A 13,014-nucleotide genomic window follows, 5' to 3' on the forward strand; every position below is an offset into this window, starting at 1 on the left:
GGTGTTTGTTACTTCCTGCAATTTATGGTTTCATTTATTGATTATGGATTTATTAGCCTGTTACCCCTTTACAATTAGGTGGCTTTTACTAGATTTGCTCAGTACATCCATGTTTTCTACTTTTTGTCTTTTTATTTCCGTTGTGTGATTACAAGTGGTTTGGTTATCTGCACCAGAGTCTTCTTGGGAATTTAAAGTGAAAGCAAATGGTCTATAGCTCCTGTGACTTCCTAGGCTGGTTTGTTTTTTTTTTTCCATTTTCAAAAAAAAGCACTCTGTTTGACCTTTTCCAAACATTTGGTACTTTACTTGTCCTCCATGAATTCTCAAAGACAACTGATAACAGCTCTGAGATCTCTTCTGCTCATTCCTGAAGTATCTTAGGGCAAAGTTCATCTCTTGGACAATTTGAGAACATTTGATTTACTCTAGTGCTCCCTATGTATTGCCCATTCTGGACTGAACTCTTATCCCTTCTTTGCTGGTATTAATTCCTGCTAGTGAGAGGATCAGTTGGCCTTTTTTAGTAAAGTCTTTGCAGTATTTTGATCTTCCTAGTGTAATGTGTCAATGGCTTTCTTTCCTTTCTTGAGTGGCAGACCAATAATTTCATTGTATTTACAGAATTATGCATCTTATTTTGTGCCCTGACCTTTAGTCAATAAAACAGATGGTGTTTTATTGCATGATGCTCATATCATCTTACCATAGGAGGTGTTCCCTATGCATAAATCCTATCGTATTCCCATTTATCTTTTCGTAGAGAGTAGCCATAGTATTAAGGGGGCAACATGCCAAACATGGCAGTTACAGTTTTCCAAAGTAATGCTTGTTTCAACAGCTGTAAAAGTTTTGGCCAGCACACCTGATTGGTATATGTTGTCCTCATTTGGCTAGTATCAACAGTGCTGTGACATTTTCCCCATCATGATATTCAAAATAACCAGGCAAACCTCACCTGCAAGACATGGGCTCTTTGTCCGTCATCGTGGTCCAAATGTATTACCTCTGCAAATGGGACCCAGCAAGAGGAATATTTAACAGCCAGACAGTTTTCTTGTGTGTGAACAGCAGTTAATCTGCTGGCCAGTAGTTATCCTTACTTTGAGGACTTTTTCTGAGTTATCTCCCCAAGGCAGCAACTGTCAGAAAAGCAACGAGAACAGGTTTCTTGTGACTGTCTGTGTGGAACCACACTACCCTTGGGGAGGGAAAGTGGGGGGTTTCTGCCTCTCCAAAACAAATCTAGTTAGCCAGATTAAGGCTTGTAAAACCTGACAGTTCTGAGAGCTAAAAATAATGTATGGACTGGAAGGAGATAGTAAACAACTCCTAATTGTGCAAGTGGCTGCAGAATTTTTACCAGTTTGAAAGATACTGTAAGCAGCCCCATTGAGAAACCCCCTATATTTGCACACACAGAGGCACAAATGTTTTTAAGTTGCCTTCTAGTGCTGCAGGCTCTCCAGGGGGGAAGGTGCTCTGAACGTGTTGCTTTTGCACAGAAAAGGGCAAGTTCTTTTAACCTCTGCTTTCAGTTTTTAAGTCCCTCCTCTGTTCTGGTCTCAGGTTAACTCATCTCCTCCTGCTCCCTTCTTCTTCTTCTCCCCATCCTGTTTTCTCTTGATTTGGGATTAGTTTGTCGCTTAACAAACAGCGCATTTGGTTATCCTGATGTTGGCTCTGCACTTTTCCCTCCCCTGTCCATTGTGTATGGCATGGATTGTCTTTTCCTGCCATAGCCTGTTTTGTTTCCAGGGCTGCTGTACAATTTGCAGAAAAGAAAGAAGACTGGAAGTGTGTGTGCATGGGAAGAGTAACTTCAAAGAAGGGTAACTCAAAGGGTCTGTGCCTGCATTAATCCAAGCCTCCCCTCTCTCATCGATTTGGTCTGTGACCTTGAAAAAATCATTTAGGTTCTTGATCTGAGTCCAGAGCCATGTTCCTCTTTACCTCAACTCTCAGCAAGTATAAAGGGAACATAAATACCTAGCTCCTGGGTGTGGTGATGAAAAAACCACTAATATCAGTAATGAAATTGATACAAGTACCTGAAACAGTGTTCAGTCCTTCCCGTGCCACTTGTCTGCCATCTAACTTTGTAGACCCTGATTTCTGCAAGTAATCTGTGGAGATACATCTGAACCAGCTGTCACACCTATCCATCTTTGTTTCTTAGGAGAGTGAATTGTTTTAAATTCTCATATAAATTCCCTTTTTACTCAATTATGAAATATGTTTTGACAGCGATGTTATTTTTAGTAACACTTTTTGTAGCCTTTAGTATTAACATCTAGTTGGGGGAAAAACTGCTAAATATTTATACTTCTCTTTGATCTTTCACTCAGAAGTGGTGAAAAGGTATCACACTTAACATTTTTACTATAAATATTTTAGATAGCATTTGAAAGAGTCCAAATTCACCACTCGTGTTGGATTTGTTCAGATTATTGAGACAGGTTGTGACTTTTAAGTGCTTCCAGATGACATTTCAGTTGCCACACAGCGTGTCTTCCAGAGTTAGTCTCTGCAAACAGGTTGTGTCCCTGACACACTCCAGTACTAGCCAGTTGCCCTGGAAGGGCACGAGGGGTTGGCATGAGATCTCAAACCATGAAGTTCTGCCAGACCCACAGAGTCTGTTGCTGCCAGAGCTGCCTCATTCTACTGTTAAATTACTAGGGATTTAGGAGGTCAAGAGAAATGTGGAAAAAGTGGGAAAGCCAGCAATGACAGAAAATATGTTGATTTGTTGTGCTTTTACGTGCTGAAAATGTAAATTTTTCTGTAAGAATTTTCTGGCTAGCAGCCAAAACGCTTCAGCTGCCAGCACTGCCAGGACTTCCAGGTATTGCATGCTTCTGTTCTCCTCAGTATGCTCTGATTCCTCGTCAGGTACGTCAGCCAAGTTTCTTTTCCAGAGAGAGGAGGCGATCCATCACAGGAATTTTTTGCCTTGGCCTCTCATGGGAAATGTAGTCCTGCCATGGCTTCTGAACTACACAGGGAAGGAGAAAATTAAGGAGTTTAGATGGCTGTTCCCATGAGACACAATATCCAAATCAAGCTATTTTGTTTGCTGGGTTGGAGAATGTTTAAGCCTCTAGTGGTCAATTTTTAAACAACAAATAACAAAAAGTATTACCCCTTGCATTTTGTTTTGGTGAAAACACGATGAAACTTTGAAAAGCATTTGACGCAGAACCTTTTCAGTCAAACCTAGGGAAAGTGAAGCAAAATAAAATCCTGTGCTGTACACAGAACAGGTATTTCGTCCTGTCTGATGCTGAGGCTATTGCTTTTTCTCTTTTACTTTCAGCACCCAATTATTTTTCTATGTTTAGTACACAAAATGAAGTGTCTCAGGTATTTTACCAAACAAACTTCTCTCGTTTGCCACTGCAATGGGTAGAATTTATTTCACTGGATTTTGTATGTGTGTGTTTGTATCAGAAAGTTGGCTTTTTCCTATCTTTATTCTACCTGTGCAGTCCTTGTATCTGTCATAGTGATAACCCTGAGGAAAAAGTAGGTTTTCATGCCCTATTCTGAGCCTCACAGGCTTGCACACATCCTGATCTTTGTGTGCATGCCCACTGCACAGCTTGCTTTTATTCCTGAAAGGCTCAGCCTTGGTAAGTCGAGAGACTCATTCCATTAAAAGTACATACTGTTGCATCTATCTGGCATGATGAATGCTCCTGGGTTACTACGCTGACAGCAAAGCAAATCTTGAAGATATTCAGCCTCTAGCCTAATCTTGAATCTCCCTGGATTTAGAGCAGGATTTTGAACTGGCTCACTGGATGGAGTGGTGACTCCCTAAAAATCGAGGTGGCCCAGTGTGAACTGAGAGCACAAAGTTCACCTTACAAGAGGGACGACTCTCAGTCACATCCAAGTTTAAATCCCTCTGGAATGTATTCCTTGGTATTGGCGTAGATCGGATATGATGGGACTTCTATCGCCTGTGCTTTGTAGATGATTTTCCCAAAGAGAGGGAGATTGGAGGACAAGCAGTCATCACTGATGCTGGAATTCATCCCCTTGAGAACTGTTTTCATACCTGCTTTACAACCATTGATCATTTCTTTCTTCAAGGACTCGATGAGTCATTGTATTGAAAACAAAAACAAAAAAAAAACCACAATCCCGAACCCCAAGGCTTTGCTGTTCTTTACTGGCCTTCCGTGGCAGCAAAAGTCTGTGTCACTGGTAGCGTTTGATTCTGTGGGGACTTTGGATTTTCTTTTGGTATAACAGAGAATGATATTTTTCTCCTTATTCTTCACCCTAGTGATATTTCATTGTTGCCTGCATGTAATGGATTCCATTACTTTTGATGCTGTGAGGCTTAAGAGCTTTTTAATGAGAAGTGCTTGGATCAGAGATGGGTCGACTGTATCGTTGGCTGGTTACTGAGACAACTGTAACAGTGCACAAGGGAAATACTCTCTCTGTTTCTTGTGTAACTCGGTCTGTTTACAAGAGTTCCCTCTGCTTGGGAGCTGGCAGAAAAGAGCCCTGCACCACTCACGTTAGTTCTTCTTTCCTGGTATGTACAAACAAACCAAGGTGGTCTGTTGAAATGGGAAAAGGTCATTAGGGGCCAAAGTGCAAGGCCAAACACAAGTAATTGCTTGAATTGTTTCACTAAACTTGTAGTGGGTACATCTAACAGCCAGGAGTCTTTCTTGTTCAAGAGATGCTTACGAATTATTTTTTTCAGTATATATCTGTTTATATCTCTTCCTGCATGTAAGAAATCAGGTGATAGATTTAGGTAGAAAAGGAAAATCGTGATCAAAACTTTCTAACCCGTCCAATGTTTTCAGATATTTGACAATTAACAGTGTCTTGGTGCCTGAGAAGCTGAAAAGAAAAGTTTGAGTGCTTTCATTTTCCATCTACCTTGCAGTATCTTAACTAGCAGGTGTTATTTGTGGTTTTTGCCACTGCATCCCATACCATGCTCTTTATCTCTCTCAGTAACAGAATTTTAACTTCTTTTTCTACAGGAAGATAAAAGCTTAAAATGGAATTAATATTAAGGAAAGAAAGAATGAAAAGGCCAAGCAGGTTCAGGGTTTGGTATCTGAATACAGATTTCACCAAGTCCAATTAGAAAAGAGAAAAAAGTCCATTGCTGTCTCAGTTTTGTGAAACAGAAGAACAATATTTTATTCCAACCGTCTGTCAGTGAACATGCATCTCAAAGTGACCACCAAAAAAGTCCACAGTAGTCAAATAATGTTGACAGTCTCAACATGGTTACGTTGACCCAAACTATCTTTGAAGCTGAACCATCCTTCTGCCAGGTGTCAGCTGGAAAAGATGAGCAACAGAAATGACCATTCCCTGCTTCCTGTGGGTTTAAAAAAATTATTTCATCTGGAGGTGATCTAGTGCCTTTCACTAGCATCAAAATCACCTTAAACAAAAACATGTCCATTTTTTAAAATAGGCTGTTCTATACAATACACTCTTCCAGAGAAATGGAGTATTAGCATTTGAAAGGACTGATGAGAATGCATCTTTGGGAAAGGCCTTTGTTCAAAGAATTACTGCTGTATTCTACGTGCGTATCACCATGGTAATTGAATTATTTGCTATTGACAGTAAGGTATATAGCACAAGCCTGTTGCCATTTTCCATGATGTGGTTTCTAGAAAAGAGTGCTATTTGTCAATTTAAAATTTATGGTATGACATTTAGCAGTTGTGTCTACTGTCATAGTGGTGGATGTGGTCTGAAAGCATGAAACAAAATGAAAAGGTAATTACGTCGTCATCATCATCTTCTTCTTCTTGCGGTTTAATATTCCTCCTCGTTTCCACTTACAACATGAACCATTCTGGAACAGTTGGAGCCACAAAGCAAAACCAAAGCTGTGCTCTCCACATGGCTTTGGCAACTCTGATGCTAGTAACATGAGACAGTATTTTCATTTCTTCCCATCATCTTCCCTTTCAGGACATTGTTGCAAACAAAACAAACCTTTCTCTTCCCCAAGGTCATTCCATGCATACTCAGAGCATGATGTGATCTCTGTGAAGTGTGTAGTGGTCATTGAGTACTGTGTAAAGTTTTATGTGAATCTTTTGGGGAGATATCAGATACAAACTGCTATGGCAGGAATTGGGAGACCCTCAAAGAATCTTGTTAACATGACTCAACAAAGAGAAAATAGTCTCAAATATTTGCATTACCATGTGTGTAGATCTTTCATTTTAGATAATACTCTGTAGGAAAAGGTGCAATATGGGTATGGTGGTGAGAGGTACTGCTTAGTGCACTGCTCAGAGTACAAAAGAGATGGTACTCTTTCACTCCTTGGTGCTGTGGGAGACTGTCATCTGTATTGCTCCTGAAAGTAAATCCGGCTTTCTAGAAAATGTCTGTGTTGTCCTCTCCACATAAGAGCAGGGGGAACCTCCCTACAGAAGTCTCTGTGCTTTCTTGCTTTATTTAAGACAGATAGAAAGGAGGAACACAGTTTAAAAGAGGGGTTTTTCCCCACTCACTGCTGCCCCTTTATCCCCTTCTTCTAGTACAGGATGGAGAAATTTTCATTCTTGTTACTGTATTGCCCGTGGATGGGACGAATGCCAATACCAGGCATTTATTCTTTAGGCAACATTTTGGTTACCAAATGACCTTGTGTCTTAGTCTTATCTAACCACTGAGACAGGTTCCCCAGTATGTTTAGGTGTTTTGCTGTTGGTAGCCTCTGGGATCAGCTTTCTAGCCAAGTTGTATTTAAAACATCCTTCGGTGGACTTCCATGCAGGGAAGGCTAACCTACAGGCATTAGTTTGTATTGCCTCACTCACCCTTTCATTCTAGCCCTGGTCCCAGTGTCAGGTTGCTTTCATGTTTGTTTTATGAGACTAGTGGCAGACTAAGGCCCATTCATTTCTTGCTGTGCTCAGATACGAAACTGAAATATCGAAACATATACACTGACCTTCAGGTTGGCCCCATGCAGTGAGTCTGACCTGGCAGTGAGCAGCTCCCTAGCACGTGGAGGCGGCTGTGTGCCAGTTCCTGAAAATCACGAGGCAAAGCTGTTTCCTCCAAAAAACGCATGAAAGAGCATTAGGCATTGCTTCACTCCACTGTTTGTTCACAGACTGTATTCTTGTCTCCTCCTGCGGCATCAGAATAAATCCCTGTCTTCCTTTTCCCTTTGAGCAGTGCTTCACTGTATTCACTGCGTTTCATTACCTGAAAGCCGCAGGCTGGTGCAGAGGAGACTTGTGACGCTAAGATCAGCTGAAGCCTAATGGGAGAGGAGTCCGCGTGACTGCAAACCGCATGGACTTGTCTGGCGGTTCAGTTTAGGTAAATAAAGCCCAATGCGCTCACTGTTAAGCTTCTATTTTTATTTTTTTTTTACCTGGTGAGGCTGCTGTTCTAGGTTTTGGCCTCAAATTTTCTGTTGCTCAGGAGAGAGATCTCCTGCTTCTGTACTGTCAGGCTGCAGCATGACATGCAGCAGAGAGTTCATTATGCATTAGCAGAGCCATCTTTAAGGTAGGCAAACACTCAGTGACTCTGCAGAACAAAAGGAAAGCAAGAAAGGGAATCAGCAAATGTATTATTTGCTGACAATAATTGCTTCCAGTAGCAGCTGACAGCAGTGATTAATCACATTGTCTTAGTATTTTATTTGGAGGGGGAGTAAGAGCCAAGAAGTACTCTTGCCTATCTCCCTTGAAAAGTTAGCTAATATTACTCAGGAAACAATGCTTAAGATTTTGAAACTTGCAGCGTGCCTTTTATTGAAACAGCATTGAACCATTATACTCCTTCTTTCTAATTAGTAATAAAGATGCAAATAAACCTAGCTAAGAGGTGGTAGAAAAATGTAACATACCAAAAATGTGAGTTATGTGTAGCCAGCCATGTGTATTAGTACTTACATCATTTTTTGCTATAATTAAAATTAGATTAGTTACATTTAATGCAATCCCTGTTTTATTTTTCCTGCACCAATGCCTAGCTTCAGCTGCAGCTAACAGAACTCTAGTCCAGTGCTGGTCTGTAAGACCTCTACCCTTTCCCAAATTCAATGCCTCCTAGAAGTGCTGGTTTTCCACAACACCCACCAGAAACTATTGCATCCTAATCTGACCTGTTTAATTTACCTTGTGAATGAACTGCTCACTGGGTTGGAGGGAGGGGGATACACAAACACGTGGGTCAAAAGAAATCGTTACTTTCAGTTAACCATGACCAGTGAAGAAACAGTGCTGTAGCTACCCCTACCACAGCTTGAATACATTAAGCAAACTTGTGTTTACATCACATTCAATGGTTGTAATGAGATTTCCATCATGGGATGTATTTCCAGTATATACAAGATTCAGGATCAAGCCTGTGACTGTACATCTAAATAGATTTTCAGCCAAAGCAATTTGCAGATGTTTTTGATCAGGTGGGTTGCTGTAGCACCATTAAAAGCTGAAATACCACCAGCTGTAATGGTATTTGCCAGCCTGGTTTTGAAAATTGTTTCTGTTGAGCCCCAATTCATTATCCCTCTCTCTTACTCAAGTTTGTCTCATCTGGCCAAACTCTTGTTAATTCCATTTACTTGCTTCTCCAGGGTCTGTCCTCTTGACTGCTTTGCAGAGGTGGAGCAGAGCAGAGCAACACCTTCTCCGCAGTTACACCTCCCCCTCTTTTCTTGAAGATCACTTTTCCACAGCATTTAACCTGCACCCAGGGAAAGCTCTTGGCTGTTTTTTAGCAGTTAACTGCAGTCAGCTTAACGCTTTATGAAATGCAGTTTGCCCTTTCCTATGCTAGTCAGATTTAACGTGCTTTATCTTCAGAGTACACAAAAAAGGAGGAATGCTTTGATTTGAAATAACCTTTTTGTATTAAACTGCTAGTGGGAGCAGGGCAAGCTTCCTACCTGTGTTGCCTGGAACAAAGTTGGTATCGAATAGCTATTCTGAGATAAGAAATATCTGTGCCTGTTTCTAGTAGGATTTGAGGTTGAAATTAGTATCTCGAGAGTTATCTTTGTGTATGAGCACATATAACCTTAGTTTTAATCAAATAGTCATAATAAATGTGGTTTATGACATGAAACAATTTTCAGGAGAGGGATGACCCGAAGCTTGCTGAATGCCTTTGTGTGCCATTAAATGCAGAGTTCTGCCAGTCTGGGAGATCCTTCTGTCTAGTACTTGATCTCTGGTTTCCCGTTATTTTTCCCCTCGGATTTTCTTTCTTTCACTGAAATGAGTGTTTACCTTTGAAAGAAGAAGCTGTGTGGGCTCCATTTGAAACTAAAAATAAAAAGGATGCTGCTACTGCCATTTAAATTCAGTAATACAAGTACTGCAATTGTAGAGATGCCCTTGCAAGAGCTCCGTACTCCAGCCTGTTTTTGATGAAGAGCAAGAAGACTTTTTGCTCTACTATTCAACTTACTGGTTTGCTCCTGGTTTTGCATTAACTGGTCTTTGCCTAACTCAACAACTCTTTAATACTTTTTTCTCCCCATCATTCCCTCTTCTCTATTCCTTTTCCATGTTCTCTTCTGCCTTTTCCTTTCCACAGCAAGCTGTAAGAAATTTTGCCACGTGTGACTGCTGTCACGTCTCACCCCTTTTCTTCCCAAGTTTGCTGGGCTGCTCCTGCACCTTGGCTGCAGCGCGGCTGGTGCCCAGGAGCTGCCATTTGGTACTCCGCTTTCGGAGTGACAGCCACCCTCATCCTGCATCTCTGTCCTTCTCCCACAAATGGAGACTTCAGATGCATTCTGCACGTGTTTTTAATTTCCAATGAAGGCAAACTAGTCACCTGAATTGAAAAATAAATGTTTTACTCTGTTTCGCAGCTGTGTGCTTCATCTCCTCCCCCAGGCTGGAGCCTGGATGGTGAGGCTTGTGAGATGCCCTGCATTAGCTAGCAACATTGCTCTCCAGCACGCAGAAATTGCACAGTATTTTCCTTATGCCCATCACCACCAGCCCCACTGATCTGAAGGGGGTATGTGGGCACAGCGCCCCATTAGCACCGAAGTGAGAGCACTGTGGTGTCAGCAGCAGTTCAGTGGTGTTAGCATAGGCCTCACCCTGAGCTTGTTTGCTCTGGTAAGAAGCTATCACACCACAATACAAGTTGAGGTATAAGGCGGACTTCAGCAAAGTCCTCTGCCAAAATTAAAATTCAGCTTACTCCCACCTCTCCGGACTATTTTAGCATTATGGGGATTTTCAAGCAACAGGAGCAAAAGTAGACCACAAATAAAAAATGATCCAGAGGGTGTTTGGCCTCATGTATTTGCATTTGTAGGCATGTGTATTTATGAATCCTCTTTTGGTTTATATTTTGTAGGACAAAGAAGGTCAGCCATTGCTACCGTATCATTTACCGCCACCCGGAGCGGACTTTAATGAAGGACGAGGTGCGTCACGTCCATCAAGCTATTGAAGAATCAGCAGTTCGAGAACTTGGGGTTGAGGGCAGGTTCTAACATCGCTGGTTTGAAGCCCTAATGACAGATGTTTTCCCCCTCGCCTTTTTTTTTTCCCCAGGGTTGGGGGTACAAGTAAAGAGCGGGGTTTTGTGACTGAACCTAGCACATGGAAAACGATTGATAAATGGGCAATGGTAAAACTACCAGATAATAAATATTACCACTGAGAAATCATTGACAAAGCGCTGGCGCTTTATTTTAAGAAATGGGGGAACAGCAGTAATGTAAGATTTTCCTCCTGTTACAAAAAGAAATACGCTGCCTGGTGGTTTTCTGTGTTGTTAATTGGTCCCTGGGTTCCATTAAACTGTAAATACTTGGCATTATTTCCGTGTTGACAGAATCTTCTGTCCGTGCAACGAGTGAAGCAAATCAGAGACGCAGATCAGCTCAGGGAAGAAAAATCCATCCCTGTCTCTTTTTTAAATAAGAAATGTCAGATTTTGCTCCAAGAGCCAAGTTTGGCTCTCTTACCTTCAGACCCCGTGGGTATTGCTTTCGTCTGCTACAGAGAAGGAGCCAGTGTGGCTCTGGGGCCAGGCTTGACTGTCTTCAAATGCTGGGTCATTGGTGAGTCTTTCCAGTTGGATCTCCCTGCTCCCACAGAGCTGAGCAGAGCTGCTTAGCGAGGTGCTCTGAGCTATGTCGCCTTCCCCAGGTGAGGAGCTCCCTTGTCTCTGTTCTTCTCACATAGGCAGCAGTGCAAGTGTGTTCCCCTGTCACCATCAAATGATTGATATCAGATGGGGCAGGGTGGCAGAAAAGAGAAACTCTTCCTTACAGTGGTCTGAAAATCAGCTGCCTTGGTCTCTCACAGTATCTTACTTTCTGGCAGTAGTGTCTGCTCAGAAATTTGACCTTTAAGGCAGGAAACCACACTAAAATGGGATGTCCTATTTCGGGCACCAGTCCCTTTACAGGATGCTTAGCTTTTTCATTGCAGGTTACAATAAGTAAATTCTGGCAGTGGTATGATGCTGGGACCTGTAGAAGTGTTCAAATGGTCTGATAAATACTTGATGAGCCATTGCAGAGTCTGATATTGGAATATGGGACCTGTTTTTGCTTGTAATGGTATTTCATACAGTCTTGCAGGTCACATCTGGTTGCTTTGCAGGCAACATTCCCTCCTTCAGGGAAGGCGGCAGTAAAAGTGCTGCAATAAACAGCATCTAACACTGATTTATACCTTATCAAGAAACATCTGTGCAGCAGGCTTGTGCTCAACCATAAGAAGCCAGTTACTATTGCAGATGTGACAGAAGCAGAGAGCTCATTTTAATTTCATTACTCAACATATTTAGCTGTGTAAACAAATCCTAATCTAAATTGCTGTTGTGTTATCCAAATAACTTGATTATGAAAACAATATGCTAGACTTTCTATGAGGCAAAAAGAATGGGTGCCATTTAGGCAACAGAAAATCCTACTTGGTTATTTTTATACCGTGATCTACTAAGATCCATAAATACACCCCAGCCCATTTGATGTTTCTCTGTCTCCTTCATTCTTCACCTTTTCAGGATTCTCAGTGAGGACCACTGGAGAAGAGGACCATTCCCCTGAACTGCACTGAGCAGTAATTGTTCCAAGACAAGGCTTGGTCAATGCTGCCACGTGGGGCAGCAAATTATGTAGATGTTAATTGGCGGGATTACATATAGAAAGAGAACTAAAACCTACCTGCTGTAGGAAAGACCTAAGTCTCTTAGGAAAACAAGAGTCTGTCTGGGGTGGAGTAGATTGCAAGCTTCCCTTTTTACTTTATTGATTTTTGCCATCATCTGCTCCCCAAATCCTTCAGTTCTTCTTTCATTCTGATCAGCCAGCTTTGGAGGCATAGAAGTTTGCGGAAAGCAAGGAGGAGACAATGGCACAATGAGCCCTTGTCACTGCAGCCACAGACTGGCACGTCTGGCTGTGCAAGGAAACTTGGATGTTCTTGAATTGGCTAGTCTCCAGCCACTAACATCAGTTGCATGTAGCGTGTCTGGCTGTGAACTCTCTGCGCTGGGGTGAGGAAGGACTCCTTGCAACAGCCATGTCTTGGTGGAGTAACCTTATTCTTCGAAACCTAAAAGATTAACATCATAGGCTAATAGGATAAAGGGGAAATGCAAACCTTTCACTGAAGTTGACCTGACACCATAGGATCATCTTCTGGAGTAGGTGTTTTCACAGTAGCAACTTTCAGACAAAAATGCAAACCATTAAGATTAAAAAAAAAAAACAAAACACAGCTTCTTCAGGAGCAAGCGCAGTTCAGTTATATGAAGGATTTTAAGGCACGAAAATCAGATGGTCTGGCTGTGAGCATAATATAAATACTTGGGTATGTTTAGATTAAGTAAGCCTTTTTCATATATATTCTAGGATTATCCTACTCTAAAGACCTATTGTTCTGCAAAGATTCACCACTACTAGGAAAGCAGACCTCAGATCAAAAGGCATCAGAGTTGCATTTTTATGCTGCTGTCCTTTGGAAAATATTAGTTTCTTCTCAAAGCCTGACCTTA

At 41.7% G+C, this 13,014-nt stretch overlaps 1 protein-coding gene across 7 annotated transcripts in view; it reads left to right on the top strand.

Moving 5' to 3' along the window:
* Nucleotides 1–10,672, top strand: part of FARS2 (phenylalanyl-tRNA synthetase 2, mitochondrial) — a 252,560-nt gene extending 241,888 nt beyond the window's left edge. For all 7 annotated transcript variants that reach the window (XM_064443541.1, XM_064443539.1, XM_064443536.1 and 4 more), the window contains one exon: nucleotides 10,357–10,672. In XM_064443541.1, the coding sequence (XP_064299611.1) occupies nucleotides 10,357–10,495 (139 nt within the window). In that variant the 3' untranslated portion in view covers nucleotides 10,496–10,672. The remainder of the gene's footprint in view (nucleotides 1–10,356) is intronic.
* The last annotated feature ends 2,342 nt before the right edge of the window (nucleotides 10,673–13,014 follow it).

Source organism: Phalacrocorax carbo, chromosome 2 (genome assembly GCF_963921805.1).
Source record: "Phalacrocorax carbo chromosome 2, bPhaCar2.1, whole genome shotgun sequence".
Lineage (NCBI taxonomy): Eukaryota > Metazoa > Chordata > Aves > Suliformes > Phalacrocoracidae > Phalacrocorax > Phalacrocorax carbo.